Here is a 16,414-nt window from a genome sequence, read left to right on the forward strand (position 1 = left end):
GGTTTAATGTGCAGAGATAGCTCTTCTTAAACTGCTGCCAATCTCTCTTTCTCATCCTCATTTTCCCCACACAACCCAGGCCCCAGACACACCACTGTTCTCACTGATTGTGACAGACCTTGTCTGTCATGCAGCCAGCACATGATTCCTTCAGCCTGGAATGTTCTTCCCACCCTCTTGGTCTGACCTCCTCCTCATCCTTCAAGAGCCACATTAGCTGTCACCTGTCCTAGAGCCACTCCCCGTATCCCAGCAGGGAGAGGCTGTGGAACCACTCATAGTTGCGCACCCCAGGGCCCCTGACTCTGTGACCCATCTGTCCCTCATCGTCCACCACTCACTCATCTATAAACTCAGGGGTGGGGAGTGCATCCCCTCGGTGCCTGGTATAGCTCCTGGCATTCAGTAGGCAATCAATAAATAAAATGCAGAGTGAAAAATTTTAAACAATCACTATGCACTCTGCTAGTATTCTATCTCAAACTGAATAATTAACCTCCAAAGTTATTGACATTTTCTGTAAAAGAAAAATGCCGTGCTCGCTTCGGCAGCACATATACTAAAATTGGAACGATACAGAGAAGATTAGCATGGCCCCTGCGCAAGGATGACATGCAAATTCGTGAAGCGTTCCATATTTTTGAAACAGGTCACCAGCCCAGGTGGGATGCATGAGACAAGTGCTCGAACCTGGTGCACTGGGAAGACCCAGAGGAATCGGGTGGAGAGGGAGGGGGGAGGGGGGATCGGGATGGGGAATACGTGTAAATCTATTGCTGATTCATGTCAATGTATGACAAAACCCACTGAAAAAATAAATAAATAAATTAAAAAAAAAAAAAAGAAAAATGCCTCAAACTACTAACAATGAACAAAACTATATAATATTAAAAATTAGAATTCTATTCATTTCTCCTAGTGATTTATTTTCCTTTTCTCTGAAACTGAAAGGCCAAAGTACTGGTAGATCTATTTGCTCACCTATAGGCTCTTTATAGTAAGCATGGCACTTTATTAAAAAAAAAAAGAAAAACTATAAAAAGGGAATAAAGAGAAGACAAATAGCAGGTCAATTCCAAAGTAAAATTAAAAAATATAGATAAAATTTGTTTTCATCAGTTGAGAGACTTTGGGCTAAATTTTTACATATATACACATATACTTGTTTAAAAATTAACTTTCATCTAATAATCTGTTTTGATAAGAAAAACAAAGCAAATTCTTAGTTTCAGAAAATGATCTTGAATTGAATTCAGATTGCTGCTAATTGAATTCAGTCTGCTCATAATTCAAATTTGCTTTTGGTCATGGCCTAAACCAGTGCAAATTAATCAGGGTCCTCCTCAGAACCAATGAAACATTAAGGCTAAGCAGAACCAAATCTTGCCAGTAGGATATTTCCCCCTGCTGAATCACTAAGGCACTAAGTTAGAAAAATATTTAATCCCAACACTTATCTACTATTTAATAGATAATAAGCTCTTTGAGAGCAAAAATAAGTGTTATACAATGTACCACTGCATCCTGAGAATGGAGCTGAGAAATGACTTGACTTGCCATTCATTCTCCCTTATGATTAAATATCTGAGTTTGAAACACTTGCCTCAACTAAATGACAAGAATTATCTTCCCCATTAGCCATCTATTAAATCATGCTTAACAGGAAATCATCAGCAAACAATTACTCATACAAAAAGAATAAAATTTAACCCTTTTAAAATGACTGTATCAAGCAAACAATGTGTTTGAAATTCTCCCTCTTGCAACATAATTTTGAGAGGGAAAAAAATTTTGAGGATGGCAGACTGATTTTGGATTAAAATATATACTATAGACATCTATCATAGTTACTAATCACATTTAAGATGAGCTGATTTTACTCCACTTTTTTCTACTTAAAAACATGCAATGATGTGTGCACACTACGGATTTCCACACATCACCAGTAAGGTTCACTCAGAGCCCCATTCAGAGCGGCCTTTTGCATTCAAGTGATACATTGCAGAGAAGCTAACCCAGGTCATATTTTCAGGAAAGGAAGTTATTAACTCAAGCAAACATTCAGTTTCAAACTTATGATGAAGAGTCACTCTATGCTTAATTTGGGTTTCTAGTCCCAGAATTAAGACAATAAAGTTTAATTCATTACATGATTTAAATTGTAGAGCTGTGATCTTTAAACTTCCTTCTCCATTAATAGTAGAACCTTAGTTTTTTTCCCCCAAAACAAATTCACATGGCAGTCCGATATATAAAACGATGCAAGTGGGATTTTTCTGGTTGAAGCAGGTAGCAATAAAGGTAGGAGGGGCCCAGGTCTCCAGTAGTATCCTCAAAGCTTCCCGAGAAACACCAGGATTTATGGAACAGACTTGGTAAAGCACTGCTCCAGAAGAACTCAACTATTCTTTGGCTTTGCTTTTTAAGTAAGTGAACTTTTTTTTCATATTAAAAAGCTAAATCGGTAACTTAACATAGTTAATGGAAAGAGTGCTCTTGGTCCCCCACATCCCATGTCCACGATCTGCCACCCTTGTCTGCTCTGAAGAATAAGCTTGTAAAAAATGTTCATCAGATCTTGTCTGGCCTTTGCTCAAGACCAACTGATGACTTCCTTTTTCTACTCTATCATTCTGCCTGATAATTCATACCACTTGACACGCTGTGTTTGATGGTCTATTTCTATATACAATTCCCATCCTCACTTTCCAACTAGATAACTGAATTTCATTTGTGTTGTTCGTCCCATCCCTAGTACCCAGAACAATGATTGACATATTACAGGAGTTTAGTAAGTACTTATTTAATGAACAAATGAGTCATACACATTTAGTTTTGTATTCCCACTTACAATTTTTAATGATTGTGCAATTCCATCAAGGGTATGGATTGCTCATTAGGTTCTAGAACCATCCTCCATCCTCTCTTGGATATTTAGGGTGTTTACTTTTTTCCTCTCTTTCTCTCACTTAAAAAAACAAACAAACAAACACTGCACTGGATGTGTATCCAGTTTATTAAAGAGAGGATTTCCATCAACACCTAAAAACAACCATATTGCTGTCCCCAAACACAGCGTGTGGGAATCACCCCCTCAGTCTGCTATCAGCCAGAATTACTTAATATATTCTGCACCCAGCTTGCATCTTCTTTTCTACTTGCCTTCAATCCTGTTGTCAGCAATACTAACATTCAGTCCCCTCACTGCTCCATCTTAACTTCAGTCCTAACACAGCAAAGCCACATGCTGGAATTACAAAGCAATATCTGGACCTATTTGTAACCCTTATCTGTAAAGTCTGCCCCTGCATTCATCCCTGACCTGGCTCTCTGGACTTCCCAGTGCCCTGTCTCAGGGCTATGCCGCTCTATGGAGCACAGGAGTCACTGTGAGCTCTCCCTGAATCCACATAAGCATCGAGGACTAGCTATATGCTAAACCAATAAAATGTCTCCCCATATATGCTCTTCTCCATATTTTAATGGTATCAGTGTTGTTGAGATTTATGACATGCAAATGGATTTAACAGTTACATTGGTGCTTTAGTTCACTATAAATAGTCAATCACTTTAACAACTGCAGGGTCCCCAGACTAAAGAATGCTGGAACCACTGCCCAAGGTCCAGCTTAGAGTTCAGGGTCATTAGCTCCTAACAGCCACAAGTGACTCACTTCCAGCCATGCTTGCTGGGCTCCATCTCAGTCATCTCCTAAACAGTACACAGAACTGTGGCCTTCAGAATTTAGCCAAAAGGTCCTGCTTCGGTCATCTGCATTTCTGCTAAATCACAAATCTGACTCATGATTTCTAGGTGGCTGAGAAAATGGAACTTCACTGGGCACATCACTTATCATCTCTAAACCTTCATTTGTAACAAGAAGATAACACTATTATAACCAAGCACCACAAGTGTTCTCGGCAGTGAGGGGCAGAGTCAGCACATGATAAAAGCTATCTTACATTTTACTGTGGTTGCTATTTACTATGATGATTGTGTGCATGCATGCTAAGTCGTTTCGGTGGTGTCCAATTCTTTGTGACCCAATGGACTGTAGCCTGCCAGACCTCTCTGTCCATGGAATTCTCCAGGCAAGAATACTGGAGTGGGTTGCCATACTCTTCTCCAGGGGATCTTCCCAACCCAGGGATCAAACCCGCAGCTCTTATGTCTTCTGCATTGGCAAACGGGTTCTTTACCACTGGAGACACCCCCAGGTGCCCATCATTTGTCCCTATATCTGATCTGTTGCCAAATCTCTCTTCATTCTCACCACATTTTAGGCCCTGATTAATTTATTCGAGTACCTCGTTCTTATAAAAGCTTATCAGATCATCATTTCTAATAATACGTGCAGGGTAAAAACTGTGAGGACAGAGAGGCAATCCAGAAACACAGTCACTCTGCTCATGCAACAAAAGCTGAAGCCTGTGGAAATTCTGGCACTTCACACATCACTTACCAACGTTAGGTCTAGTAAGCCCCTGCTCAGACTCACTGGAAGAGCGAAAGAATTTCAAGTGGGGCTTTAAACCATGGATTAGATTCTGACGACTCCTACAGTGATTACAATAACCTGGAGAAAGTTGAGAGTTCTTTTTTTACAAAGATATATATATATATATAAATATATACACACACACATGAAGTTTTCTAAACCGGAAAGCAGGTTCAATCATTTTTAAAAGTAGGCAAGGCTATCAAATCAGTCACAAATTCTGTGCCACAGAAACTGTAGTGTTTTAAAGACAAATCTGAAAAGAATAGTAAATGAACACGATGTAGACAATCTGATGTTTGAGGACAAAAGCTTGATGTATTTCTGGACAGGAAGAGACGTGCAATCTCTGCTATGACAAGTTTATAAAGTACACCTAATACTTTTCCTCCATAATTTGGCATTAGTTTAGAAACGCTTAGTCATTCTGTGACCATTAGAAGCATGAATTGTGCGTGTTATGAGTACTGATGTGAATAAAACAATAAATCTCCTCTACAATGAGTTAAACAGAGCCCCAAAATGGTATGAGACTGAATAGGATGATATAACGACTTTGAAGCATTGCTTGCTTGACTCCACTATAGGCATCATGGTTCTGCAAACAGGTGTCCCGTGTCTGGCTCTGGAGGAATAGAGTCGTGGAGATAAACTCCAGGGCAGACGATGACTTACTGGAGGCGCTGTCGATGCTGCTGATGCTGTCTGTGTCATGCAGATGGTGTCTGTGCAGCTGCCTGTAGAGACTGAATTTGGAGAACTTGCTGGGCTTTCCTATTCCTTTCAGTTTTGAAGTTGCATCATCCGGAGGGTTCAGGATGGGCAGATCTTTGTCAGATTCGTTTTTATCTTTGAGGCATAAGGATTCCATAGACTCTGTTGTTTCAGCCTGAGAAAATTATTAAAAGAAATGAGAAATGAAAAGAAACTGCATAATATATGTTGCAATGTGGCCTTTTAATTTCAGTTTAAAGTTTACACGTTGCCGGCTCCCTAAAAGACACACGATAATGTGTGTGAGGTCACCGGCAGGGCAGTGGGGGGATTCTTATGAGCTGTTTAAAGACGTTCAAACGGACACCAGGAAGTCCATTACAGTTCCTCTTTCACTGCATCAAATTCTTGCAATTTTATGCCAATTAACTTTTCAGTTTCAGATATAATTACATGAGTTATACTCACTGTTGAGCTACTGAACTTCCTCTGATGAACATTAAGTAAGTGATGATTTTTCTGTCAATTATTTCCCCCATTACCTTTCCACTAAATCTCTATTTTCCCAGAAAAGTCACCAACATATACAGCAGAAAAATAAGATGGAGGCCATCAAATTTTTAATAAGTGTATTGATATTTTGGCAACCATCTGAGTTGAAATAATAAGTACATGAATATAGGCGTACAGAGATTTTGGCAGTTCTTGATTTGAAAGGTACGTTGAGGAGTTATTAACCTCCTGCTTTCAAACAGAATTCTCTAAATGTCTCCAGACCGACTTATCCTGTTTTCATATGTCTGTAAGAAGGAAAATTTCAAAAACCTTGGCAGCAACTTGTAATAAGGCTGCTTACTTAAAGTCCAATTGTGCTGCACATTTTTATGAACTTCTTTTTCCCCAAATAGAAATTAAATCTTTAATTTAAATGGAAACCCAAGGAACTGACCATGAGATAGCAAATGCCTTATCGAATCTATTTCATTTTCTTACAAGAGAAGAAACTGAGGCGAACAGACCCCTTAGGTGGTATTTGAAACAAGGTCTATGTTGGACTCAACTGTCCAGGAATATGCCTCCTTTCATTCAACCCATCAGCCAACCAGTCATGCTTTTAATACACACTTATACAAACTGTGTCCCTTTTACGCAGTTCCATAAAGATGAAATCTACTAACTGTGAGGGAACCCAGAGACGGTCCCCCGATGACGCGCTTCACGCTGCCCACATCCGTGAGTCTGTGTTCGTTGTCATCCCACCTCCCATAAGCCAGGTCAATCCCACCCACAAAGGCCACCGACTGGTCGATGACGACGAGTTTCTCATGATGAGCCCACAGGTATACGCTGGACGACACGTGATCCGGGTGCCTCATCACCTTGAGAGGAAAAAAACCCACACATGTAGTATGCTTTGTAAAATGCCTTTCATACTATAATAAAATAGGTCTGTTTACACCCTCGGAGAGCATTTCCTACAACTCAAATACTAAAATGTGCTATCTATATCTATACATCAAAAAGAATCCCCAAACTTCTAATTTTATTCTCAGTTTTTACCAGAGGAAGGTCCCTGGTTACTTTTCAAGACTCCCCTGCCCACTTTTCAAGACTCCCCTGCCCATTCTGGACCCCCACATTTGTGGGGAGCTACCATTCAGCTTGAAATTTGGCCACATATTTCAATAAAAGTCAACTCAGTGGGATAGCAGATTCCCTTTCCCCCACCAAAGGATTACATTGTATGTGGTATTACTTAAAAAACACTAAAACTTTTGAACCAGCATCTATCTCTGACAAAACTTTTACTAAGTGTATTGATATTTTAGTAGTCATTGAGTTGAAATAGTAAGTATATGATATAGGGATATAGATGTTTTGGCAGCTCTTGATTTTAAAGGTACTTTGAGAAGTTATTAACTTCTTGCTTTCAAGTAGAATTCTGTTTAAATCATCCCAGACTGACCTATTTTTGTATGTCTTTAAGTAGAAACGTACCAAAAACTTTGAAGACAGTTTTACTGTTTAACAACATTATTTATTGTGGTGAAATACACATAACATAAAATTTATGGTTTTAACCTTTTTTATGTGTACAGTGCAATGGTATTAAGCATATTCATATTGTACAACCATCTCCAGAACTTTTCATCTTGCAAAACTGAAACTCTCCACTCATTGAACAATAAAGCCCCCAAAACCTGGCAACTACCATCTACTTTTTGTCTCTGTGAATTTGACTACTGTAGGTACCTCATGTAAAAGGAATCTATCTTTTTATGACTGGCTTATTTCACTTAGAACAATGTCTTCAAGGTTCATCCACATGATTTAAGATATGTCAGAATTTCCTTACTTTTTAAGACTGAATAATATTCCATGACATGTATATGCCAACCCATTAGTGAGAGTGTGATATTCAAGTGTCCAGCTATTACAGAACTGCTTTATTTCATCCTTTGATTTTGCCCATGTTTGCATAATATATTTTGACAGTCATTATTAGGTATGAAAATGCTTAAAATTGTTATATTTTCTTGCTGCACTGAAAGTTTTATTAATATATAATATCCTTATTTGTCTACTGTAAACCTTTTTGATTTACAGTCTATTTTGACCCATATTAGTATAGTCACTTCTGCCTTTTTTTGGTTATTATTTACTTAGACTATCTTCTTTTAATCAAGAAAAATATACAATCATTATATACTTTAAACCTACTAGAGATTTATTAACTCATTGTCTTGAAATATCTCAATAACTGGGCAATATTTACTGATAGAATTCAGGTCCTTGGTAAAATATCAAATGGCTTTTTCAAATTGTTTATCATGTTTATTCACCTTAGTAGTACTTTCTACTAAGTGCTTTTAAGGAAAGCACTTTAAATCCTAAAGGAGCTTTTTTTGTGTTTATCAGTATTCAAGGGATGTCCCAGGGAGCTCACATCTTAGAGGTTTCAGGATAACCTTAATGAAGAGTATGGAAACTTGATGGGGCTCTTGAATATTAAAACAACTCTAGGAATAATGTTCTTGGCTAAATGATCAGGGTAAAAGAAGCAAAATAAGACTCTGATGATCCCATCAAAATCAGAAATATAAGAAAGTATGTGTGCTCAGTCATGTCTGACTCTTTGCAGCCCCATGGACTATAGCCCACCAGGCTCCTCTGTCCATGGAATTTTCCAGGCAAGAATACTGGAGTGAGTTGACATTTCCTACTCCAGGAGATCTTCCTGACCCAGGGATTGAACCCATGTCTCTTGCATCTCCTGCATTGGCAGGTGGATTCTTTACCACTAGCACCACCTGGGAAGCCCATAAAGTTCATAGTACTATTTACTCAAAATATACATGAGGGAATTCCAAAGATTGCCACTGCTCAAAACATATCTGAAAACTGTAGAATAATAAAGAAGAAACATTTTTCAGCAAGATGACCCAAATACCTTTATGTTGGGGTGTAGACGCATCAGAGTCCTCTTGCTGTATTCACTATTGATTCCAAGGGCGAGTTCCACCTCTTTGTAGAGCATAATGAAGATCCTTACCCCCTGTTGCTGTCACAAGAAAAAAACACAGAGAAAAATAAGAATTTCTGGAAGTATGCTATGATTTTCTTTTTCTTCTTCCTTTCTGGGCATTGTATTTTCTAAAAATTTTTCCTATAAACAAGTATAATAAAATATTTAATGAAAACTGCAACAGAAGGAGCTGAAATGTATGTGTAAATTAAGACACAAATATAAAAAATAAAAAGCTACCTCCTTTCCATTCTATGCATACTGAGTCAATATTTGACTAATTACAACCAGAATGTTGAAACTGCAACTTTAAATACTAAAAATGTCTGATAGTCTTACACCTTTGAACATCTCCAAACACTTGACATTAGAGGAAAGTTTTGATCTGATTTATTGTTACAGAATTGGGTCTTCTTTTTGTTTTTACCATACCACAATGAGTTGAAATAACAGTGTTTTTTAAAACTTTGATGATAAAATATGCTAAACAAGCCTTAAATGTTTCTGGGGGTATTTTCATAGATTTTTTTCTTTATTAAAAATTATTTCAGTGGAAAAACATTTCTCAGTCTTTAGAAAGGAATGTGTTGGTTCATACTCTTCACCCATAGTTAAATCATTAAGGCCTATTTCACCACTGAAATGACTTCTTCAGAAGTCAGCTTCTCTAACAATCAAAAACCCCTGAGTTTTAGCAGCAGCCCACAAATTAACATTGATCTGTCCCTAGACCTTGGACCTAAAGGAAAATAGACAAAGCCATTGTGAAGGTCATACTGAATCAAAAGTGACTTGTAAACTTTAATATGCTATGCAAATAATATTTATTATTAATATTAACCATCAAAAAGAATGTCCAACAGCTGGTAGTATAGAAAGTACCATTATTTTTCTCTCTTAGTTCTAGGTAGTGACAAGGTCTTAGCTTATGGTTAATTTTGCCTGACACTGGAATGTTCTCCCCTCTCCCTGTCCTCTTACATGGTTCCTCCATTAACATACAGCTCCTCCAGGAAGCTCTATATTATTATCCTCATTTCTTATATCATTTTTTTACTTTTCAGGTTTGCATCCTCAGTATTGCTGTGTAGTCTGCAACACTGAATTTGCATTTTCTATACCTAGCAGCTCTGAAACCATTCTGAAACATATATACATATAGGATACTGTAGCTACACATAGACATTTAATATGCTACAGATTTAAAGGCAAGAAGTTTTCCATAATCTTTTCTAGAGTATTACAGATGCAGGTGTATCTAATTAACTATAGTGATGAATAATAATTTTGTTATAGTTTAAATATAATCCATGGTATTTAGGCATTTTTCATAATGGACATTTGAATCACAAATTTAAGAAGACTTACTGGATTGAACACATCAAATTATAACAACTGGACATTTTTGCAATGTTACAAAAATGTAAAAAAAACATAGGAGTTAACATTTTTAGTTTGCAAGATATAAAACCTTAAAGTAAACCAAATATGTTTACAATTCCCTAGTGTTGCTCTGACAATACTAAGGAGCATATTTTAGCCCCTAAATCCTTTAGAATAACACATCGCTTCAAAATACTAACTTAGTCTTACTTGGTGTTAATAATATCTGAAAAGTGTCATATTTCTGAAGGGATACACCTGATTTACATTCTGAACTGCATTAAGGAAATCTGAGTACCAGCAGAAAATCATTCTTGCTCTGAAAAAAACAGGATTAAAAATTCATATGTTATTTTATTTCTCTGGTTAACAACTGACTTTTGGAACTTGCTTATCATTTATTACATTATGCAACTATTATTGTAATCAAGTATGAAAGTACAGACTTAAGTAAAGAAATAACTGAAAGGATTAATTAATTAAAGGCAGGAAGTGAACAGATTAATTTCCAATGATCTGGTCAGTGAGTGCTCTAAATGAAAACTAGAACATTATTTTATTTTTCTCTTCTACTCTTCAGATATACTTTTCTATTTAAATATTTTAGGATTCAGCAATGAGTAATAGTTTAAAAAATATCCTCCCACTGAATGATGCAATATAGAGTTTAAAACCCCCAATTTCAACCTAAATTATAGAACATTACACCTGACATCTCTCATCACGGTTCATTTGTTTTAAAATGGATGAAATTTTACTTCTTAGGCTTATGAGATTATTATTCATGAAGGACAGTAGTTGCAAATTAGGAACTGGAGTGAATCTTATAAATTTCCATTTATCTGCATAACGAATGGATTTTTTAAAATAATAGAGATGCTGGCACTAATGGATTATAGTACTGATATTATCCTCCATCTACTAATACCTGACATTTCCTTCTTTGCTGTGTCTTTCCTCATTGAAATAAATTAACCTATAGGAAATAGGATACAGACTTTTAAGTCATCTTAGCTTAAATAGAAATGACTAATAAGGAAACAATTAAACATAAAAGTTCATTTTTATGTAGTCTGGTTTACAATTGTTTACTTACGTCATGCCCACAATAAACAGTTGATTAGTGACAAGATTCTTGTGATAAAAAGGAAATAAATTCCTCTTCTTTTGGTCAAGGCATTACAACACTATCATAAACTCTCAACTATAAAGGGCGAAGCAAAAGCAAAATACATCCCCTGGGAATGAAGGCATTTGTTGGGTCCTAAAAGCGCAGACTTACACAAAATATGGGGATAGTTGCACACAGTGAAAGCCAAATCAGAAACAAAAGGACTGATGTTAATTCTGTAATTTAAAAATAATTCTTTTGAAGAATCTGATGTTTTACCAAAGCCTTTCAGTGACTCTAGGGGAAATTACCTTTTGCTCAGAAGGAAAGTATTAATAGGGTAAGTGGGAAAACAGATGGCCCTGGGCTTGATTGTTTCTCACATTTCAGTGTCATGTTTCTTATCTTTGCTGAAGTGGAACCCAAGGATTCCACACAATAAACTTTATAACACCTGACTTTAAAAAGATAAAAGTTCTATCTTCTTTTCTAATTCATTTTTCATCAAGTAGAACAGATACAATACTATAAACAGTGTGAACTTTTAGGTGCTTTACACATACAAATGCATGTGAAGAAAATGAAGAATAAAAAATGTTTATAGTTGAAATCAAGAGATTTTGTTTCTGAGCCAGCTTTTTCTCTGATTGTTCAAAGCACAGTGGTCAAAATATTTTCTAAATGTAGTCAACTTGGTTCACTGCCTAAAGACAGCTTAGCTAACACCCCTCCCCCCCAGAGCAATCACTAATTTTATCACCTGTCAAGGACTTCCCTGGGGAGCAGCACCGCAGGGATGGACAGTCTGTAATATTTTAAGAAAATGAAAAGTAAAGGATAAAAGGGAATCATATCCTCACCATTGAAATGCAAGCAGCACTGGTAGGTAACTGCACAAGTGCTCATAAGCCTTTTTTTTTTCCTTTCCAAGACAATTTTGTTTAAAGCACAGTCCTTAAGGTTGAAGATCCCATCCCTCCTTCCCTATTTCACCCTTCTAGCCCACTATTTTGATAAGATTCTCTTTGATTTTTCTGTTCAGTGATGTGAGTATTCATCTCGTTTGATGAACCTGGACATCCTTCCCTGCTTTTGGTCCCTGATTGCAACTTTAGAATGTGCTCTGTGGTCCAGGACAGAAAGAAACTAACTTGATGACAAAATACCCCCTGAGAATGAAGGTTCTATAGTTCTACAGATTGCTGCACTTGAAGAATCTTCTGGTGCAGTTCTCATCCAAAATATCACGCATTTCTGTGGTTAAAATATACAAACTGGATACAGGGATGCAGTTACCATGAGCGTGATGCAATGTATCTTACCTCTTAGTACAATAAATTCAGAACTGTACAAACCCTGGGATGCTGCTTTCAGTTGTAAACAGTCTGTCTCTCAACATCGGTTTAAATTATTTTAAATGATGACAGGGCATAACAGGAGACCAAAGAAACAGGAAAATATCAACTTGGTTACTATCAGAGAAACAAAATATTGTATTTTTCCCCTCAGAAACAGCCATTGAAAAAGATGTTTGCCTATTGTTGGCTATAAAGTAGAGACACTAAATTTCTCCCCAAAGAGTGGCACAATCGGATAGAAGAAAAAAAGAATTCATTTCATTCAACCTTGTGGACCTCTGGGATCCATTAATGCAAGAATAAATGCTATTTCAACCCAGTACTTTGTGAAGCTAGTGGTTTTCAGAAAAAATTATGTATGTACCGCAGTGTTTATGAGCATATGAAATGTCAATTTGGAATGATCTGAGTGTTAAAAATTTAATAATATGGTGTAGCTGGATTAGGGAAGAGAAATTCTATTAAATGTACCACTGAGAAATTAATATTTAATAGCATTACTCTTTCCTTAGGAGATCTAAAAAATCATTACATGTAATTTAAAAATTACAAGTTTCAAAAAAGCAGACGAAATTGAAACTAAGCACCATTATCAGTCAGTAATATTTATTTGGCCATGGTATTCACCTGATACCTCACAGGGTTCATGGGCCATAAAAGCAAAGAGAAATCATGACAGTGGTGAAAAGGGACCTGGACAGGTACGCTGAGGGGAATAAACAAACACAGGCCAGCTAACATGGAGTGGAGGACCAGGCTTGTAGGATCTTCCTCCTGAATCCCGCTCTGGAAAAAATTACTAGCTTTCTGGCATATACTTAGGTGTCCTGCAGGTACCTCATAGTCACATGATCTAAAATGTAGCTCTCCGATCCTGGGTTCTTCCCACTTTCTTTCTCTACCACAGTCACCCTACCAACACACCATTTTGATCAGCTCACCCTTCGTCCATCACATCCCCTAACAATAGTTCCCCACTGTTTTTCCATGAAGTTCAAACCACTGGCTTGGTTCCAAAGCCTCCCCATCCCAGCTGCTTCTTCAGCTTGATGCCCCATCCTACATATGCTAACACTCGTATGTCATCAACCCTGTCACCTCACTGTGATTGACAAGGACTTAGAATTCCTGCCTCCAGAATGCTTCCTCATCACAGTTCCTATACCTAGAAATCTCTTCCGTTAAAATTTTTGGCCCATCTTAAATGCTCTAAACCCCTCATGTTGTAAGGGGCTTCCACACCAGACCCACCCAATGCTCTCCCTCCTGCTTTGAATCTTGGCACTGTCTCTGTACCCTGCTGACTTCTACACAGATCTTTAAAGCTCCTTCAGGTCAAGAATCGTGTCTTTCATTTTTGTACACCCCCATATGATTAGCCAGTGCCCTAACATAGGAGGCATTCAACAGAAAGATGTCACATGAAACCTAAGAGAGTAAAGCACAAGAAGAGAAGATTTATTAGTACGATTGATGACTGGAAGGGCAAAACTGGAAAAATGTATTAGAGTGGAATTTCTGGAGTTTATTTCTGGAGGAGAAATGGGAAAGGTGCTATTTCACAGAGCGAAACATGGAGAAAGTTATAGCCCATTCAATATGTAGAAAGACGTTTGGTGAGCCTAGGACTGAGCCCAGGATGTGAGTCCTTCAGCAAGCCCTCCAGGGGCAGGGATGGGATCCTAGTCACACACATGACATCCTTAGTAATTAGCATAGGACCAGATGCAGAGGACACACTCGTATCTGTATGTGGGATTATTTAATGAATATGCAAATACATGTAAGACTAGAATTTCCAATTTTGTGAATGGAAGTCTATTGAGATAACAGATAAACTAGCCTAGAAAATGATGCTTTGGCAGAACATGTGTCTGAAATCAACTTCTTTTCCTTTTAACATCAGCAGTGAAGAGTGCCTATATTTACCTCTGGATATCCTAAATTAAATGCATGGGGAAAAGACATTGAAAGAAGAGGGAAAGGTGAGTGGGGAAAGGGGTAGGGGAATGTAGAGGATGGGAAAAAAGAAATGAGTGATGGCTGTGAGAAATAGAAAATGCTAACCTCAATTACTTAGGATCTGCAAATTCTGCTTGAATGTTTAATGACAGAATTTTGATTGAACCCGGGTCTCCTGCATCGTAGGCAGACGTTTTACCGTCTGAGCTACCAGGGAAGTCCTAAGACAATTTCAAATAATAGTAAAAAGGCTTTGCACTGCTGTTGTTGTTTAGTCACTAAGTCAAGTCTGACTCTTTGTGACCCCACGGACTGTAGCCCGCCAGGCTCCTCTGTTCATGAGATTATCCAGGCAAGAATACTGGAGTAGGTTGCCATTTCCTTCTCCAGGGGATCTTCCTGAACCAGGGATTGAACCCATGTCTCCTGTATTGCCAGGCGAATTCTTTAACCACCGAGCCACCAGGGCAGCCCAGTAAAAAGGCTGCTGCTGCTAAGTCACTTCAGTCATGTCCGACTCTGTGCGACCCCATAGATGGCAGCCCACCAGGCTCCCCCATCCCTGGGATTCTCCAGGCAAGAACACTGGAGTGGTTGCCATTTCCTTCTTCAAGTAAAAAGGCTAGCACTCCCTAATTTGGACATGATTAAGAACAAATCTAGATCTATTCTAATTCAACTTAGTTTAACTTGAGGGTCAACCACATAAAAAGGTTCATTGTTATTGTTTTCTGTTGTTTTAGTCACTAACTCATGTCCAAGTCTTTCGTGACCCCACAGACTGTAGCCTACAAGGTTCCTCTGTCCATGGAATTTCCCAGGCAAAAATGCTGGAGTAGGCTGCCATTTCCTTCTCCAGGGGATCTTTCCAACCCAGAGATTGAACCCACGTCTCAAGCATTGTAGGCAGATTCTTTATTGCTAAGCCCAAAAATTCATTAGAAATATGAATGCAAAGTAGTCATTGATGAGCCTATACTGCTCCAGTTATTTACTTTTTATAACAAAAAGAGCACATTCAATACTGTCCCAGAATCTATAGTGTCAATTTACCATAAACTGTTTCCAAACTGAAACCAGTGGTTTTTTATGACTCTCCTTTGATGTTCTTCAACATCAGCTTGAACCCATCTGACTGAAATTATTCTCAGATGACTTTGTCTTTGGCTCAAATGACAAATAGTGAAAAAAAATAAAACGCTGTGTTTCATTTTATCATTTATTATTCAACGATGGATTTTCATTACAATTTTTGCCTATAAAATTAACTGCCCATAACTGATTATAAAACAAAAAGAACAGAGTTGCTAATATAATTCATGCTGTGAATTAGGTGAAAATAGCTATGTTTCAACAGTAATGGGGAAAAAAACCCCATAATAAAATGGACTTGAAAACAGTAAGTATTCTATTTTTTGTCAAATTCTAAAAGAAAAGTCTTATAAGTGTATATGAAGGGCTTTAAAAAAAGGCATTTCAGAGGCAATAAACATTTAAAAAATTATATCAGCATGTTAGTAAAGTACATACTGCTTTTCGCTTAAGAATGCAGTCCAACCTCCAACGATTTCCTTCAACCACCGGACGTTTCAGGAAGATTTCTGGACTCAACCTGAAATCACGAAACCAAGATTTCAGGAAACGAAAACAAAATATTCAGTTCTGACTGTGTCATAGGACGCAACGGCAATTTTAGCCCAAATGCCATTACCATCCTCCACCGTGGCAGGTCCCCCAAAGTTCTCTATGAGTCCACGTACAACTTCAAACTGGAACAACAACGTTTATCCAAAAAAAAAGGCAGTCTCGATTTTTCTGTTGCTCACATATCATACATACACACACTTGCAGATACCACTGAC

The 16,414-nt window shown here is 37.6% G+C and overlaps 1 protein-coding gene and 1 non-coding gene across 6 annotated transcripts in view; one reads left to right on the forward strand and one right to left on the reverse strand.

The window, feature by feature from the left end:
• PLD1 (phospholipase D1) overlaps positions 1-16,414 on the reverse strand; it is a 225,217-nt gene that overhangs the window by 81,547 nt on the left and 127,256 nt on the right. For 3 of the 5 annotated variants that reach the window (XM_043875453.1, XM_043875456.1, XM_043875452.1), the window contains 5 exons: positions 16,083-16,164; positions 8,664-8,774; positions 6,391-6,591; positions 5,174-5,387; positions 4,463-4,576 (listed from right to left, as the gene is read on the reverse strand). In XM_043875453.1, the coding sequence (XP_043731388.1) occupies positions 4,463-4,576; positions 5,174-5,387; positions 6,391-6,591; positions 8,664-8,774; positions 16,083-16,164 (722 nt within the window). The remainder of the gene's footprint in view (positions 1-4,462; positions 4,577-5,173; positions 5,388-6,390; positions 6,592-8,663; positions 8,775-16,082; positions 16,165-16,414) is intronic. The other 2 variants (XM_043875454.1, XM_043875455.1) reach the window with 1 other exon arrangement.
• LOC122676312 lies at positions 536-642 on the forward strand. The gene has a single exon (XR_006335571.1). It is a non-coding gene; the product is annotated as a U6 spliceosomal RNA (small nuclear RNA).

The sequence above is a fragment of the Cervus elaphus genome, chromosome 19 (assembly GCF_910594005.1).
Source record: "Cervus elaphus chromosome 19, mCerEla1.1, whole genome shotgun sequence".
In the NCBI taxonomy this organism is placed as follows: Eukaryota; Metazoa; Chordata; class Mammalia; order Artiodactyla; family Cervidae; genus Cervus; species Cervus elaphus.